A 14626-nucleotide genomic window follows, 5' to 3' on the forward strand; every position below is an offset into this window, starting at 1 on the left:
GCTGGGCAATATACTACATGGTTGTGCTGTATACTACGTGGCTGGGCAATATACTACGTGGTTGGGCAGTATACTACGTGGCTGGGCAATATACTACATGGTTGTGCTGTATACTACGTGGCTGGGCAATATACTACATGGTTGTGCTGTATACTACGTGGCTGGGCAATATACTACGTGGTTGGGCAGTATACTACGTGGCTGGGCAATATACTACATGGTTGTGCTGTATACTACGTGGCTGGGCAATATACTACATGGTTGTGCTGTATACTACGTGGCTGGGCAATATACTACGTGGTTGGGCAGTACACTACGTGGCTGGGCAATATACTACATGGTTGTGCTGTATACTACGTGGCTGGGCAATATACTATGTGGCTGGCCAATATACTATGTGGACATGCATATTCTAGAATACCCGATGCGTTAGAATCGGGCCACCATCTAGGATAGATAGATAGGACCCACGTTCATAGTGATCCATTATTTCATAAGTTCCAAATTCCACTCTCCATTATTCTCTCATTTGGATACGTCCTATATTCTGACCCTAATATAAAAGACCTGAGACCTTTTATTGTGTAAAATAAAAATTATATAATGTTACATTAAAAATAAATAAATAAATTGTCTGCCGCCCGGGCTCAGTGTGGTGCAATTCTACTACATGTCAGAGGAACCGTGCTGCCCACTCCACTCTCCAAGAAGCCTCAGAAATTCGGATCCAGCATTAAACATTTAGGATCCTGGGAATCGCCCGACTCACAGGAAATCCCGCCACCGACATATTAAATAAACCTGAGCGCATTAGAAATTTATGGTCGTAAATTCTAAATTAAACAGACAATTGAAACTGCGGAGAATTCCCAGGGTAATAGAGGTTTTTGTTCGCTCCGCACCAGAACAAAGCGACTTGACCCAGTTTATAAAAACCTGTAGCTGATGTGATGCGTGCGGAGCGCCATAGGACGGTGTAATAACTGCTGAATTCCGTGTTGTGCAGCACGCATTGAAAAGTTCAATAAAACCGTACGGCAGACTTAAATGGGCAGTAGGACAAACCCCTGCGTTGTCCCAATGTGGCTTTTTTCCCACCTATTGCCAATTGGCATACGCCACCTCTCGCAGATCACTCAGATAGTCACAGACCGTCAAAGGTCTGAGGCGCGGCCGACTGGCATCTGCTGTAAGGAAAACCAGCAGTGGACGAGTGGCCACAGATGCGCGGCTCTCTCATATAATTTCTTAGTTACCAAATTTGCCAAGCATGCTCGCCTGATGGTTAGAGAATGGAGAAAGCGGCCCATGCGTGGCCGCCTGTCCACTGGCCATCACGGACCATTCAGACCAGTGGCATGGCCCACAATGTGCTTTCTCTGATACGGCATTGCTGGGACACTGAAGCTGACCAGATCCAGAGATCCAGCGATCCAGTTAGCTTCCCAACAGAACAGCTGTTACAAGCTCGACTGCAAAGAAGCGCTGCACTTCCTGCCTATGAGACCGGCCACTGCTGATAGCCTGCAGAGGTGGCCGGTTAGCTAGGCGATGAGCTGTAAACTGTAAGATAAAAAGCTCTGTGTTCTTGAGAACAGAGGATCTTGAATAATGGGGTAAATTGCCAAGATTGTTTTTCTGTGTGTAACGGAGAGAAGAGTGCGGTGGATCCCGGCGCTGCCGTTCACCAGGTTAGTCCAGGCGGTGCGTGCAATTTACTGAGTAGGACCTACAGCTTCCTCAGGCATAAACTTCGACTAGACCAGAGGAAGGAGTAGGTTCTTCTCTGAAACATTTTGCAGTAAATTGGAAGTTTCTTACAGTTGCTGCGTGAATTGTTAACCTTTGTCCGCGGCATCGTCGCCCGGGATCCACCGCACTCCGCTCTCCATTGGGCGGCTTCAGAAGCCATGATTGGATTATGCCTCATTTTTTACACAGTAATGCCGCACACATCCTGATCAGGTGAGCGACCGACCCTCCGAATCACCATCACCTGTTGCCCACGGAGTTACACACAGGCAACTTTATTAATTTCATAAGATGAGAAAATTCTTATTAAATGCTACAAAAGGGCAAAATGCACCAAAATTGTGTCGTAATAGAAGTTGGCTAAGAGGTGCCATCTAGTGATGAGCGCAAGTCGAGTTTGCCGAGGGTGCTCGGGTGACATGTTAGATAGCCACAAAGCATGCTGGGATTGCCCGTGTTTGTCAGGTATGTACTTTCCTCCGCTTGATGGGGCTCGTCGTCTGACGTGTCAGTGATAGTAAATACATGCGTTCCGTATATTAGAACCATTCTGGAGAATCTGTTCTTTGAGCCTTTCCTGGAAATTTACAGAAGAAAAATTGAAAACTAGGTGTGACCATTCCACTTATCTAAGGGGTGCGTCCCTACAGTTTTGATAGTCCGCACCGATTGGCTAATTAGATCACGCCCCACTCCAACTGGTCACACCCTGTTGTCGATGGAGCCATAAAATTCTTGAAGACCTAACAGAGGGATAAGAAAAAGAGGTAACGGACCCGTGGGGAGACCGGAAAGGAATTGGGTGCGGTGAATGTTCCCGTTTCATTGATAATTTACTAAAGAAATTAGAGCCAGAACTACAACCCCCATCCAGCTGTTCCTCCTCTGTGAAATATTTATGATCCGGGAGGAATCTTTTTAGATTTAAGTTACTTGTTCAATATTGAAGGAGCTTAAAAAAAAATAAAAAAAGGCCTGGAAGTGCCTCTGAGCACCGCTGCCGGGGGGAAGCTTCTGGCCGACTCGCCAGCTTTACCCAACACATGGTGAATAAATCATGGCATAGGTGGCCATCATCTACTAAACTATTCTATGTGCAAGGAGCATTACCAGTTCCTCGAAACATCTTCTTTGTGTATATCTGACCTCCAGAAATGTTGTTTCTTATTTATTATTATTCCAATTTATAACATAAGGGCTGCCAGTGCGGCAATCATTGTCCAATAGGGAAGGGACACCACCGGATGGGAATCCAAGCATTCCCATGATCAGCAGAGTGCAATATCTTCAGGCTTGTGCACATGACGTTTTTTCAGGCTGATAACGCCATTCCAAAACCGCTCAGAAAAAAACATACGCAATTTGATATAGAAATGACTCTTTGTGCACGTGTACAGTTTTCTGACCATCTTTTTAACCGCTTGGCACTTCTAGAGTGACATGTCCTTTCTTCTGGTGGTTTTTGCTCGGAAGACGCTCTGTACTTCATAATAAAAGGCCATGTTAAAGCTCAAAAGACGCCCAGATGTTTTGTTAAGCGTTTTGCGATAGTTTTTTTTTTTTTTTTAAAGCAAAAATAATCGGTTCCTTCATTATTCAATGCTTGGAAAAAAAAATGGCTGTAAAAAAAAGTCAGTAAAATAGACTTCGTCAAAACTTTTAAGGAAAAAAACCTCTAGTTGCCAGTACTGTCTGGGGAATGCTCAGGAAATAAAAAACATGCAGAAATCACTCTTCAAGGAAAGAAACTCCCGATGGGCCCTGGTGCAAATATTGGACCTGGGTCCCTCTTGAATGTTTCAGATATAAGGGCCCTAGAACTGTAGCATCCTAGAACTTTTACAAAATTACCGTATGTATATTCGCCCCCTATGTAATAATGTCCGCCATCCTTGCTCCTTCCTGTAATGGTGTCCTCTGTCCTGGCCCCTTTCAGTAATAATATCCCATTACCTGAATTAATGTCACTTGTCCTGGGCCCCTTCTAGTAATATTGTTCCCTTCCCATCCTATAACTTAACAATTACCAGCCATCCTGGGACTCTTCTAGTAACAATATCCTCTGTCCTGAGCCCCAGCCTGGCATAATGTTCCCCCATCCTGGGCCCTTTCCACAAATTATGTCCTCCCATCCTGAGCCCCTTTCTAGGTATAACTTCCTCCATCCTGAGCCCCTTCCAGGTATAACTTACTCCATCCTGAGCCCTTTCTAGGTATAACTTCCTCCATCCTGAGCCCCTTCCAGGTGTAACGTCCTCCATCCTGAGCCCCTTCCAGGTATAACATCCTACATCCTGGGCCCCTTCCTGTAATAGTGCCTCCTTTATCCTGGGCCCCTTCCAGTAATAATGCCCCTTCCATCCTGGGCCTCTTCCTGGTGTAATGTCCTCCATCCTGGGCCCCTTCCAGTAATAATGCCTCCTGTATCCTGGGCCCCTTCCAGTAATAATGTCCCTTCGATCCTGGGCACCTTCCAGTAACAATGTCCCTTCGATCCTGTGCCTTTTCCAGTAATAGTGTCCCTTCGATCCTGGGCCCCTTCCAGTAATAATGCCCCTTCCAACCTGGGCCCCTTCCAGTAATAATGCCCCTTCCAACCTGGGCCCCTTCCAGTAATAATGCCCCTTCCAACCTGGGCCCCTTCCAGTAATAATGCCCCTTCCAACCTGGGCCCCTTCCAGTAATAGTGTCCCTTCCAACCTGGGCCCCTTCCAGTAATAATGCCCCTTCCAACCTGGGCCCCTTCCAGTAATAATGCCCCTTCCAGTAATAATGCCTCCTGTATCCTGGGCCCCTTCCAGTAATAGTGTCCCTTCGATCCTGGGCCCCTTCTAGTAATAATGTCCCTTCGATCCTGAGTCCCATCTTATAACTATTTACCTCGGTCTTCTACACATTTAAGGAAAAAAACAATGGATTATCTAACCTTCTCCCGCATCCATGATGTGTGACATCCTTTACTATAGTCAGCGCAGAAGCTGGTAGTTAAGGTCAGCATGCCAGCACGGGCAGCACCTGATGTCACTTTCATGCACTGCCCATGATAGGCGAGGTGATGTCAGCTGCCAGCCTCTGACTGACCCGCGGCGTCTATTGCAGCGCAGGGAACCGTGCGTATACAGAGCGCCGCAGTGCATTTCAGCTCGGACACACATCCAGCGGGCCCCTCTACCCCTTGGTCCGATCTCTGTTGCACCTTCTACGCCCCTAGATGAGGATAAATAGTATGTACACCCCATGGGACCAACAACGTGTCCCGTCAATCCATAGAAATGTAGTGTGGGACACGGGCGAGGATGACTGCCGCAAAAGTATGTAAAGGGCAACATACCTTTTTATTCAATTTGTTCATTTTCTTAAAATAATCAGTTAACCTATATTTCAGTCTATTTTTAAGATAATAACTTTTTATTTATTTTTCATTTTCTTTAGACCGGAAACCTAAAGGCCTGCAGTGGATAATAGACACCACGATTGGATATCCCGATGCAAATCCTATGGACATTCAAACCTGGATTCTGGGCTACCGGCCACCTATGATCACACACGTGTACTACAGGTAGGGCTGCTCCGCTCATTCACCGAAGCTTAAAGGGGTGTTCCCATCTCCAAGATTCTACCCCAATGGGAAGTAGGTGTAGTAATATTATTAGCAAATACAGTGGGGAAAATAAGTATTTAATACACGGCCGATTTTCCAAGTTTTCCCACCTACACAGAATGGAGATGTCTGTAATTTTTAGGTACACGTCACCTGTGAGAGGCAGAATCCAAAAATAAAATCCAGAAAATCACATTGTATGATTTTTACATAATTAATTTGCATGAAATAAGTATTTGATACAATATAAAAATATAACTTAATATTTGGTCCAGAAACCTTTGTTTGCAGTTACAGAGGTCAGACGTTTGATCTAGTTCTTAACCAAGTTTGCACACACTGCAGCAGGGATTTTGGCCCCCTCCTCCAAACAGATCTTCTCCAGATCTTTCAGGTTTCATGGCTGTCTTTGGGCAACATTGGAGAGAAACTCAAAGATTTTCTTTTGGTTTCAGGACTGGAGACTGGCTAGGCCACTCCGGGACCTTGAAATGCATCTTATGAAGCCACTCCTTAGTGGCCCGGGCTTGTGTTAAGAGTCATTCTCATGCTGGAAGACCCAGCCACAACCCATCTTAAATGCTCTTAGTGAGGGAGGAAGGCTGTTGGACAAAATCTTGTGATACATGACCCCAACAATCCTCCCTTCAATACAGTGCAGTCGTTCTGTCACCTTCACAGAAAAGCACCCCCAAACTATGATGTTTGCCCCCACCATGCTTCACGTTTGGGATGGTGTTCTTGGAATATATAGTATTGATCTTCTCGTTCGCTATGTCTCTTACCCCATGTGCAGGGCATTGCAGTAGCTTGGGTATCCATGGCTACGACAACTCATATAGTGACAGCTGTTAGTTGTTGTATCCATGGTTACAACAGCTAACTGTCACTATCTGAGTGGTCGTAGCCATGGATACCCAAGCTACTGCAATGCCCTGCACCTGGGGTAAGAGACATAGTGAACCATAAGAACTAAACAACATTTGTATTTGAAAGTATTTGCTAATATTATTATTAGTACACTTACTTAATATGCTGCAATCAGTTTGCTAGCACAGATCGCGGGCGTTGAACCCTTGTCATGCCAATATGCTATCATCAATAGTGACCGTGACATCGCAGAGGGAGGGAGTTCCCTCTGTGCTTCCATCGTCACAACCTTATGCGATCTCATTATGCCGATGGTGATCTCATGCCTATAGGTGGCTGCGAAGTCACCCAGAGATGATGGCCTGTCAGCTCATGCTGAGAGCAGCACCTGACCCTCCTCCCTGCATGTCAGACGCTGCTCTAATGCTCTGCAAGCACACATATTTCGTATCACCATGTCCGGAACACCCTGACCTATAAAACTTTCCCACTAGCCACTTCATATGTAATGGGTTCCCAAAAAAATAAAAAAAAAAGATTAGGAATCTCTGGTCAACTTTTAACCCTTATGACTCCCTAACAAAAAAAAACTTATGTTCCATCTCTCTGATAACATCCCATTTCTCCTTCTGAACAGAATTTATCCGATCAAAGATGTTCCCATGGAAACAGAAGCGCTCACAGATTGGTTATATCAGCGATTTGTTGAAAAAGAAGAGCTTTTGTCCCATTTTTATAAAACAGGTATGATATAAGTGACATCATGGAGTCTAGGAGACTCCCGGTACATATAGTGCCGGATATGTGACACCTTAGGTAAACACAGATGTACAGTGGGGCAAAAAAGTATTTAGTCAGTCAGCGATAGTGCAAGTTCCACCACTTAAAAAGATGAGAGGTGTCTGTAATTTACATCATAGGTAGACCTCAACTATGGGAGACAAACTGAGAAAAAAAATCCAGAAAATCACATTGTCTGTTTTTTTTAACATTTTATTTGCATATTATGGTGGAAAATAAGTATTTGGTCAGAAACAAAATTTCATCTCAATACTTTGTAATATATCCTTTGTTGGCAATGACAGAGGTCAAACGTTTTCTGTAAGTCTTCACAAGGTTGCCACACACTGTTGTTGGTATGTTGGCCCATTCCTCCATGCAGATCTCCTCTAGAGCAGTGATGTTTTTGGCTTTTCGCTTGGCAACACGGACTTTCAACTCCCTCCAAAGGTTTTCTATAGGGTTGAGATCTGGAGACTGGCTAGGCCACTCCAGGACCTTGAAATGCTTCTTACGAAGCCACTCCTTCGTTGCCCTGGCGGTGTGCTTTGGATCATTGTCATGTTGAAAGACCCAGCCAAGTTTCATCTTCAATGCCCTTGCTGATGGAAGGAGGTTTGCACTCAAAATCTCACGATACATGGCCCCATTCATTCTTTCATGTACCCGGATCAGTCGTCCTGGCCCCTTTGCAGAGAAACAGCCCCAAAGCATGATGTTTCCACCACCATGCTTTACAGTAGGTATGGTGTTTGATGGATGCAACTCAGTATTCTTTTTCCTCCAAACACGACAAGTTGTGTTTCTACCAAACAGTTCCAGTTTGGTTTCATCAGACCATAGGACATTCTCCCAAAACTCCTCTGGATCATCCAAATGCTCTCTAGCAAACTTCAGACGGGCCCGGACATGTACTGGCTTAAGCAGTGGGACACGTCTGGCACTGCAGGATCTGAGTCCATGGTGGCGTAGTGTGTTACTTATGGTAGGCCTTGTTACATTGGTCCCAGCTCTCTGCAGTTCATTCACTAGGTCCCCCCGCGTGGTTCTGGGATTTTTGCTCACCGTTCTTGTGATCATTCTGACCCCACGGGGTGGGATTTTGCGTGGAGCCCCAGATCGAGGGAGATTATCAGTGGTCTTGTATGTCTTCCATTTTCTAATTATTGCTCCCACTGTTGATTTCTTCACTCCAAGCTGGTTGGCTATTGCAGATTCAGTCTTCCCAGCCTGGTGCAGGGCTACAATTTTGTTTCTGGTGTCCTTTGACAGCTCTTTGGTCTTCACCATAGTGGAGTTTGGAGTCAGACTGTTTGAGGGTGTGCACAGGTGTCTTTTTATACTGATAACAAGTTTAAACAGGTGGCATTACTACAGGTAATGAGTGAAGGAAAGAGGAGACTCTTAAAGAAGAAGTTACAGGTCTGTGAGAGCCAGAAATCTTGATTGTTTGTTTCTGACCAAATACTTATTTTCCACCATAATATGCAAAAATAATGATAAAAAAACAGACAATGTGATTTTCTGGATTTTTTTTTCTCAGTTTGTCTCCCATAGTTGAGGTCTACCTATGATGTAAATTACAGACGCCTCTCATCTTTTTAAGTGGTGGAACTTGCACTATTGCTGACCGACTAAATACTTTTTTGCCCCACTGTATATAACGCCTGGTAATTTTTTTTTATGGATATTATTGTCAATTAACTTGACTGTACTTATTTGTGTCATTGTATAATCCAGTTACTTCCAGAGCTGAATTCCTAAATCTGCTGGTTACTCCGCACTTTGGACTTCCTATAGCTAGTAATGAATATGGCGCAATTCCTGCACAGCTGGGTGGCCGAGATTCTCTATTAAATCTCCAGTTTAATCCCACACTGCCCCAGCATCAATACTCCAGTGTTCTCAGTCTATGCTTATTTTCTTGCAGCTGATTAAGTTCCGGCCACCTTGCTGATCGCTGCAGTCTTTTGCTGTATATACTGGCATCACGACTGACAGCAGGGGGCAATGATTGGCTGCAGCAGTCACAAGGGGGTAAAGCCTACATGTATTCTTACTTGGCATGGGTTTTGCTGTCTGCAGTCTCTGAAAGATGAAACTGATTTTGGTCCATACACTGGTCTAATATTCCAAGGAGCTGTCCCAATTCTCATGTTCTGCAACTTGCCATACACTCATTTTGCGTAGGCGGTTCCTTTTAATCAGTATTCTGTCAGCACTATAAGAACTGGAACTCTTCCTTTCTCTTATCAGCTTACATTGCTCCTGCCATTGTCCAACTGTTTGTGTCCGCACCGCTTTTATTTCTGTATGCTGACAGACAGATGAGTACAAGCAGATATATACAGAGACCCACTTCCTGTAAAGAGAGGGAAAAACCCACTTCCTATAGAAGGGCTCAGAAATATCCACTCCCTGTAGCGAGCTCAGACACCACCCCACTTCCTGTAGCGGGCTCAGGCACCACCCCACTCCCTGTAGCGAGCTCAGGCACCACCCCACTTCCTGTAGCGAGCTCAGGCACCACCCCACTTCCTGTAGCGGGCTCAGGCACCACCCCACTTCCTGTAGCGAGCTCAGGCACCACCCCACTTCCTGTAGCGAGCTCAGGCACCACCCCACTTCCTGTAGCGAGCTCAGGCACCACCCCACTTCCTGTAGCGAGCTCAGGCACCACCCCACTTCCTGTAGCGAGCTCAGGCACCACCCCACTTCCTGTAGCGAGCTCAGGCACCACCCCACTTCCTGTAGCGAGCTCAGGCACCACCCCACTTCCTGTAGCGAGCTCGGGCACCACCCCACTTCCTGTAGCGAGCTCGGGCACCACCCCACTTCCTGTAGCGAGCTCGGGCACCACCCCACTTCCTGTAGCGAGCTCGGGCACCACCCCACTTCCTGTAGCGGGCTCGGGCACCACCCCACTTCCTGTAGCGAGCTCGGGCACCACCCCACTCCCTGTAGCGAGCTCCGGCACCACCTCACTTCCTGTCATGTCTCCGCTGCCTGGTAGCGCTTGGAGTGATTTTTCTGTCTGACACCTTTTGTTTGGGATAGGTCTAGCACTTCGCCATCTGTATGTTATTACGTTGGTCATCAGATTGCTGAATCACTATAATGACCGTGACCACTACGTTCATTCGGACTCTCGACAGCCCCATGAATACAATTTCTCCTCATTTTCTTTTGTCTTCCATGCTTTTGTTTTCTTTTCCAGGTGCTTTTCCTCCCCTGCCGGGACAGAAGAAAGCGGCGCCCAGAGAGATGACCCTAAACAACATCTGGCTCTTCCTTGTACAGTCGCTGGCGTTTTTGTCAGGGTACATGTGGTACTGCGTTCTCCACTATTTTTATCAATGCCTATTTTAAAATCTCATTGGGACCTGAAGACTTTAAATGTAGGAAATTTCAAGCTCTTGCGTAAGAGCGTCATGTTATCTGTGTGAATGTGAAGAACACCACAGTCAAGAAAATAGCCGACTTCTTTTTTTTTTTTTTTTCTTTTACGCTCCTTGGGTGCCGTTTTTAACTCATGATTTACTGGATCCATCGTCGGTGACCTGCTTAATGCAAACGGACAAGAGTTTGTTGTCGGTCTTTCGGTGAGGAAAGGTTTATCGTGACCGGATGCATCCAAAAGAAAAAAAGGACACGTGAGCTGGCGAGGGCTTGGTCTTCGAACGCCAAGTCTTAGGGCTGAAACTCTTCCCATTATCTTTCCCCCAATTCCCCCCCAACCACCCAAAAAAAGACTGTGAAATTCACTGTCACGTTTTTGCTTTTGGCCCCATCACCTAAGGAACATGTCGTGACGGCAGTCTCCTGAAACTTGTCCTCGCTCCCGTCCTGTTCTCCATGTCTTTACACGTATCCCAAGACCGGGGCGGTCGTTCTACGTTTGCCGCCAGGCACCAAGATTACGCGACCCTTCGGAGAATTGTCCGTTCACCTGTAAAGTTGATTTTTTTTTTTTTAAAGTATGCACCATTTTTATATGTGGATTTTATCAATGTAGTATTTTTTTCCTTCTTTGATTGCACTTTTTACGACACGGTTACACTTCTGTTGACTTTTTTTTTTTTTTTTAGATTATATTTTGTTTTCTTTGTTCCCAATAAGTGCTGAAACTTTTTTTTTTTTTTTTTTTTCAAGATACACATTTGATCATTTGTCGAGTCTGTCAGCCGAAATGTCTCATTTCATTAGCGTCCTAGCTGTGTTTCCATGGTGCGGCCTATATATCTGACATGCAGGGAGGAAGGCGCCCCGGAGAAGTGTATTGTATTTGCCAACCCAGGGGTGACTCTGACCATATGTGACCAATATTCTTTCCTTCAGTCCCAAATCGCGTCGGCTCCATTTCTATTGATCTCCTACATGTTTTAGGACAGTGTCATGACATAGATGTCTCCCATACTACACCATAGTCAACTTTTTCTATCGAAGGTTGAACGATGCCACACAGAAGCCCGTGAAGCTGAGTTTTCGATGGCTGCTCTTACGACTGAGCACTGTAATGCCCAAGTGATATGGGTCAAGCCCGTCTTTGGCGTGCACACCCATAGGAGACGTCAATCATTTTTTGACTTTTATTAGTCAGTCACTATCGACGGTCGCTCCGGAGGCCGGCACCCTACGGACTTTGCATAATATGGTTCTTCCAGATTGCTTAGGGTAGCTGGCCTATGATGGAACGACTGGTGATGACGATGGGCACGTGGGCTTTTCAGTATGATTTCAGTGGAGGATAATGGTCTGATAGGTTTTTTATGTTGGCTATCTTTCCGCTGAGGTCAAGGCTGCAATGGTAGAGTTCAATCCATACTATGGTATTTTTTGCGAAATCTGTCTAAAGCTACGAGAATGTCCTCCAGTGTTGCGAAACTCCATGCCCCAGCATGCCCTGGCCACCTGCAGCCTTTAGGGCATGCCGGGAATGGGAGCTTCCAAACAGGACGGTGATGCACAGTATGCCATAGCGGGAAGTATTGGGGTCCGAGATGCACTTTAGCTCATCCTCTACGATGTGGTCAACCCTTCTTGTACGTCGTCATTGTGGTGTCGTCAGTTTCAAAAAAACAAATTACAGCCGAGATGCATCTCACGCAAACTCTACTCTAGTCATATCTGACTCCTACACGTGACGACGCCATGCGTTGCTCTCTGTTATCTGTCCACATGAGACTTTTTATTCTGTGCTGCCGATTAACCCCGCACATCAGGAATTGTTTTGTACATCGATACGAAAACCTTTCAGGTCAAACGGAGCGACATGGGGTCGGCAAACACGTTATCTGACAGAACCCTGATACAATTCCCATTTTTGCCCCGTTTTACCAGTTGAAAAATTTTGATCCGTTGAATAGCCGGAATTTTTTTTTTTTTTGCAAATCTGATTTCATGTGACTGTTCTCTGCAGTAGTTGTGATGCCGGCACACATTATTGCGCCTGGTTCGGCAATATTTTGGCACTTGCGGGTAGCAGGATGGCAGGTGTGCGCCTCTACGTGGCTCGAGTATTATCTAGTGGGAATGGAGGGAAATGAGGCAATGATCGATCTCTCGATTTATTACCTTGGCTGGTTTATATAGTTCCGTTTTTTTGTGAACTTTTAAAGGGTTTGTCCACCTTTTCTTTTTTTTTTTTTGTTTAATAGGAAGGTTGTTTGATGCTGGGACCCCAGCGATTTGGCTGTACTGGTTGGTAGAATTCAACAACAAGCGGTTCATTTTTCTGCAGCGCCCCCACAGGTGAAGAAAGCATTACATGATACCTATTGAAATCAGTGAGCTGCCCATGTTATGCAATTTTCCAGAGAAAGGGAGACTTTGTGGCTGATTTGTCAGAATCCTAATTGCAGTGGCCTTTCTAAATCAGCCAACCTCTTTTTAAAGGGAAAAAAAGTAAAAGGACACTTCCAAGGACATGACCCCCTAGAAGCCCTTGACGAGTCCCTTATCTTGATTTATTGTATAGCTCAAGATCATCATCATCATGATCATGGAAAAGGCCGGACTGTAATATTACGTGTGCGATCCTCCACAGAGTGAAAGAGAAATGTGTTCTGCAGCCAAAATCTAGAGGATGTATAACGGGGGCTCTCCAAAACAAGTTATCACTTATCCACAGTGTAGGTGATGGTTGGCTGATCGGCCGTTTTCCAGGCCACCCTTTTAAAAAAGCACGCAGTGTTTTCTGGCAGTCCCATAGAGAATAAATGGGAGACTGGTCATGCTTTGACCTCTGGGACCCTTATTGGCTTCGCATTTATCAATCAGAGATATCACATATGTTGTGGATAGATGATCAGTAATGTTGGGAGCACAGGATCCACCATTCACAATAGGCGATGTCACAGCTCACCTCCTCCTCCTGTACAATGACTGATAGCACCTCTATATACAGTAGATAACACAGGATCCACCATTCACAGTAAGTAATGTCACAGCTCGCCTCCTCTCCCGCTCCCTGCACAATGGTCTATGGTCCGATATCTGTTCTATGAATACAAATAAGGTCCAAGTTAGTCTAATGCTGCTCATGAAAGAAAATAAAAAAAATCTATTTTTTTTTTTTAATACATAAAACAGCAACCTATTTAAACCAGAGGCCAATTTCTGATGTGCCATCCCCTTTAAGTGGGACTGAGGAGGGTTGATAATTAGTGATGAGCGAGTATACTCGTTGCTCGGGTTTTCCAGAGCACGCTCGGGTGATCTGAGTATTTTTTCGTGTTCGGAGATTTAGTTTTCATCGCCTCAGCTGGATGATTTACAGCTACTAGCCAGGCTGAGCACATGTGGGGGTTGCCTGGTTGCTAGGGAATCCCCACATGTATTCAAGCAGGCTAGTAGCTGTAAATCATTCAGCTGAGGTGATGAAAACTAAGTCTGCGAACACTAACAAATACTTGGAGATCACCCGAGCAACGAGTACACTCGCTCATCACTATTGATAATATCCGATCGGGTGAAGTAAGACATTCCCACTGATTAGCTAGTACCTGTTAATGGGTATTTTCCATCTACAAATCCTGAATTCCCTACTGAATAGCTGAGAAATGTTTTGTTGGTAAATGCTGGGACACCACCCCCATAATCATAGTTTGGATGATGCAATGCAAGAATTCCCAAGTACGTGCACAGTTGTGCTGTTATTGCCATAAAAATACAATAAAGGCTTATTTTTATTATATATATTTTTATTATATATATATGATTTGTTGTTGTTAGTCTTTTCCATATGACAGCATTTTGGTTTTTACAATGCTTGATTGAAAGGGAAACGCCATTTACCTGCAGATATAGGGTTAATCTGCAGCTGAGCAGCATTTAAACCATGTCTATCAGACAACCTGGAACAGCAGCTACAGGGAAGACAATAAATTAATATCCTCCCTGTAGCCGCTCTCTGCCAGTCATCGGGGGCGATAACTGTTACCGCTCATTATTCTGTGAACATGGCTGTTCCTTCCCCGGCACATTCACCCCTGCCCCCGCTCCGATGACTTGAAACTAGCAGCTGCAGGGAGGATATAACTTCATTTTCTCCCTATAGCCGCTGCTCTATTAATGCAGCCTAGATATGATTTAAAGTCTACTTCCCTGAAAATCCCCATTTTA

At 45.2% G+C, this 14626-nt stretch overlaps 1 protein-coding gene across 1 annotated transcript in view; it reads left to right on the plus strand.

The window, feature by feature from the left end:
* The window catches only part of LPGAT1 (lysophosphatidylglycerol acyltransferase 1), a 60630-nt gene extending 46433 nt beyond the window's left edge, over nt 1-14197 (plus strand). The window contains exons 6-8 of the mRNA XM_069768535.1: nt 5185-5311; nt 6861-6967; nt 10221-14197. Of these exons, the coding sequence (XP_069624636.1) occupies nt 5185-5311; nt 6861-6967; nt 10221-10372 (386 nt within the window). The 3' untranslated portion in view covers nt 10373-14197. The remainder of the gene's footprint in view (nt 1-5184; nt 5312-6860; nt 6968-10220) is intronic.
* Nucleotides 14198-14626: the final 429 nt, after the last annotated feature.

This window comes from Ranitomeya imitator, chromosome 5 (genome assembly GCF_032444005.1).
Source record: "Ranitomeya imitator isolate aRanImi1 chromosome 5, aRanImi1.pri, whole genome shotgun sequence".
NCBI lineage: Eukaryota > Metazoa > Chordata > Amphibia > Anura > Dendrobatidae > Ranitomeya > Ranitomeya imitator.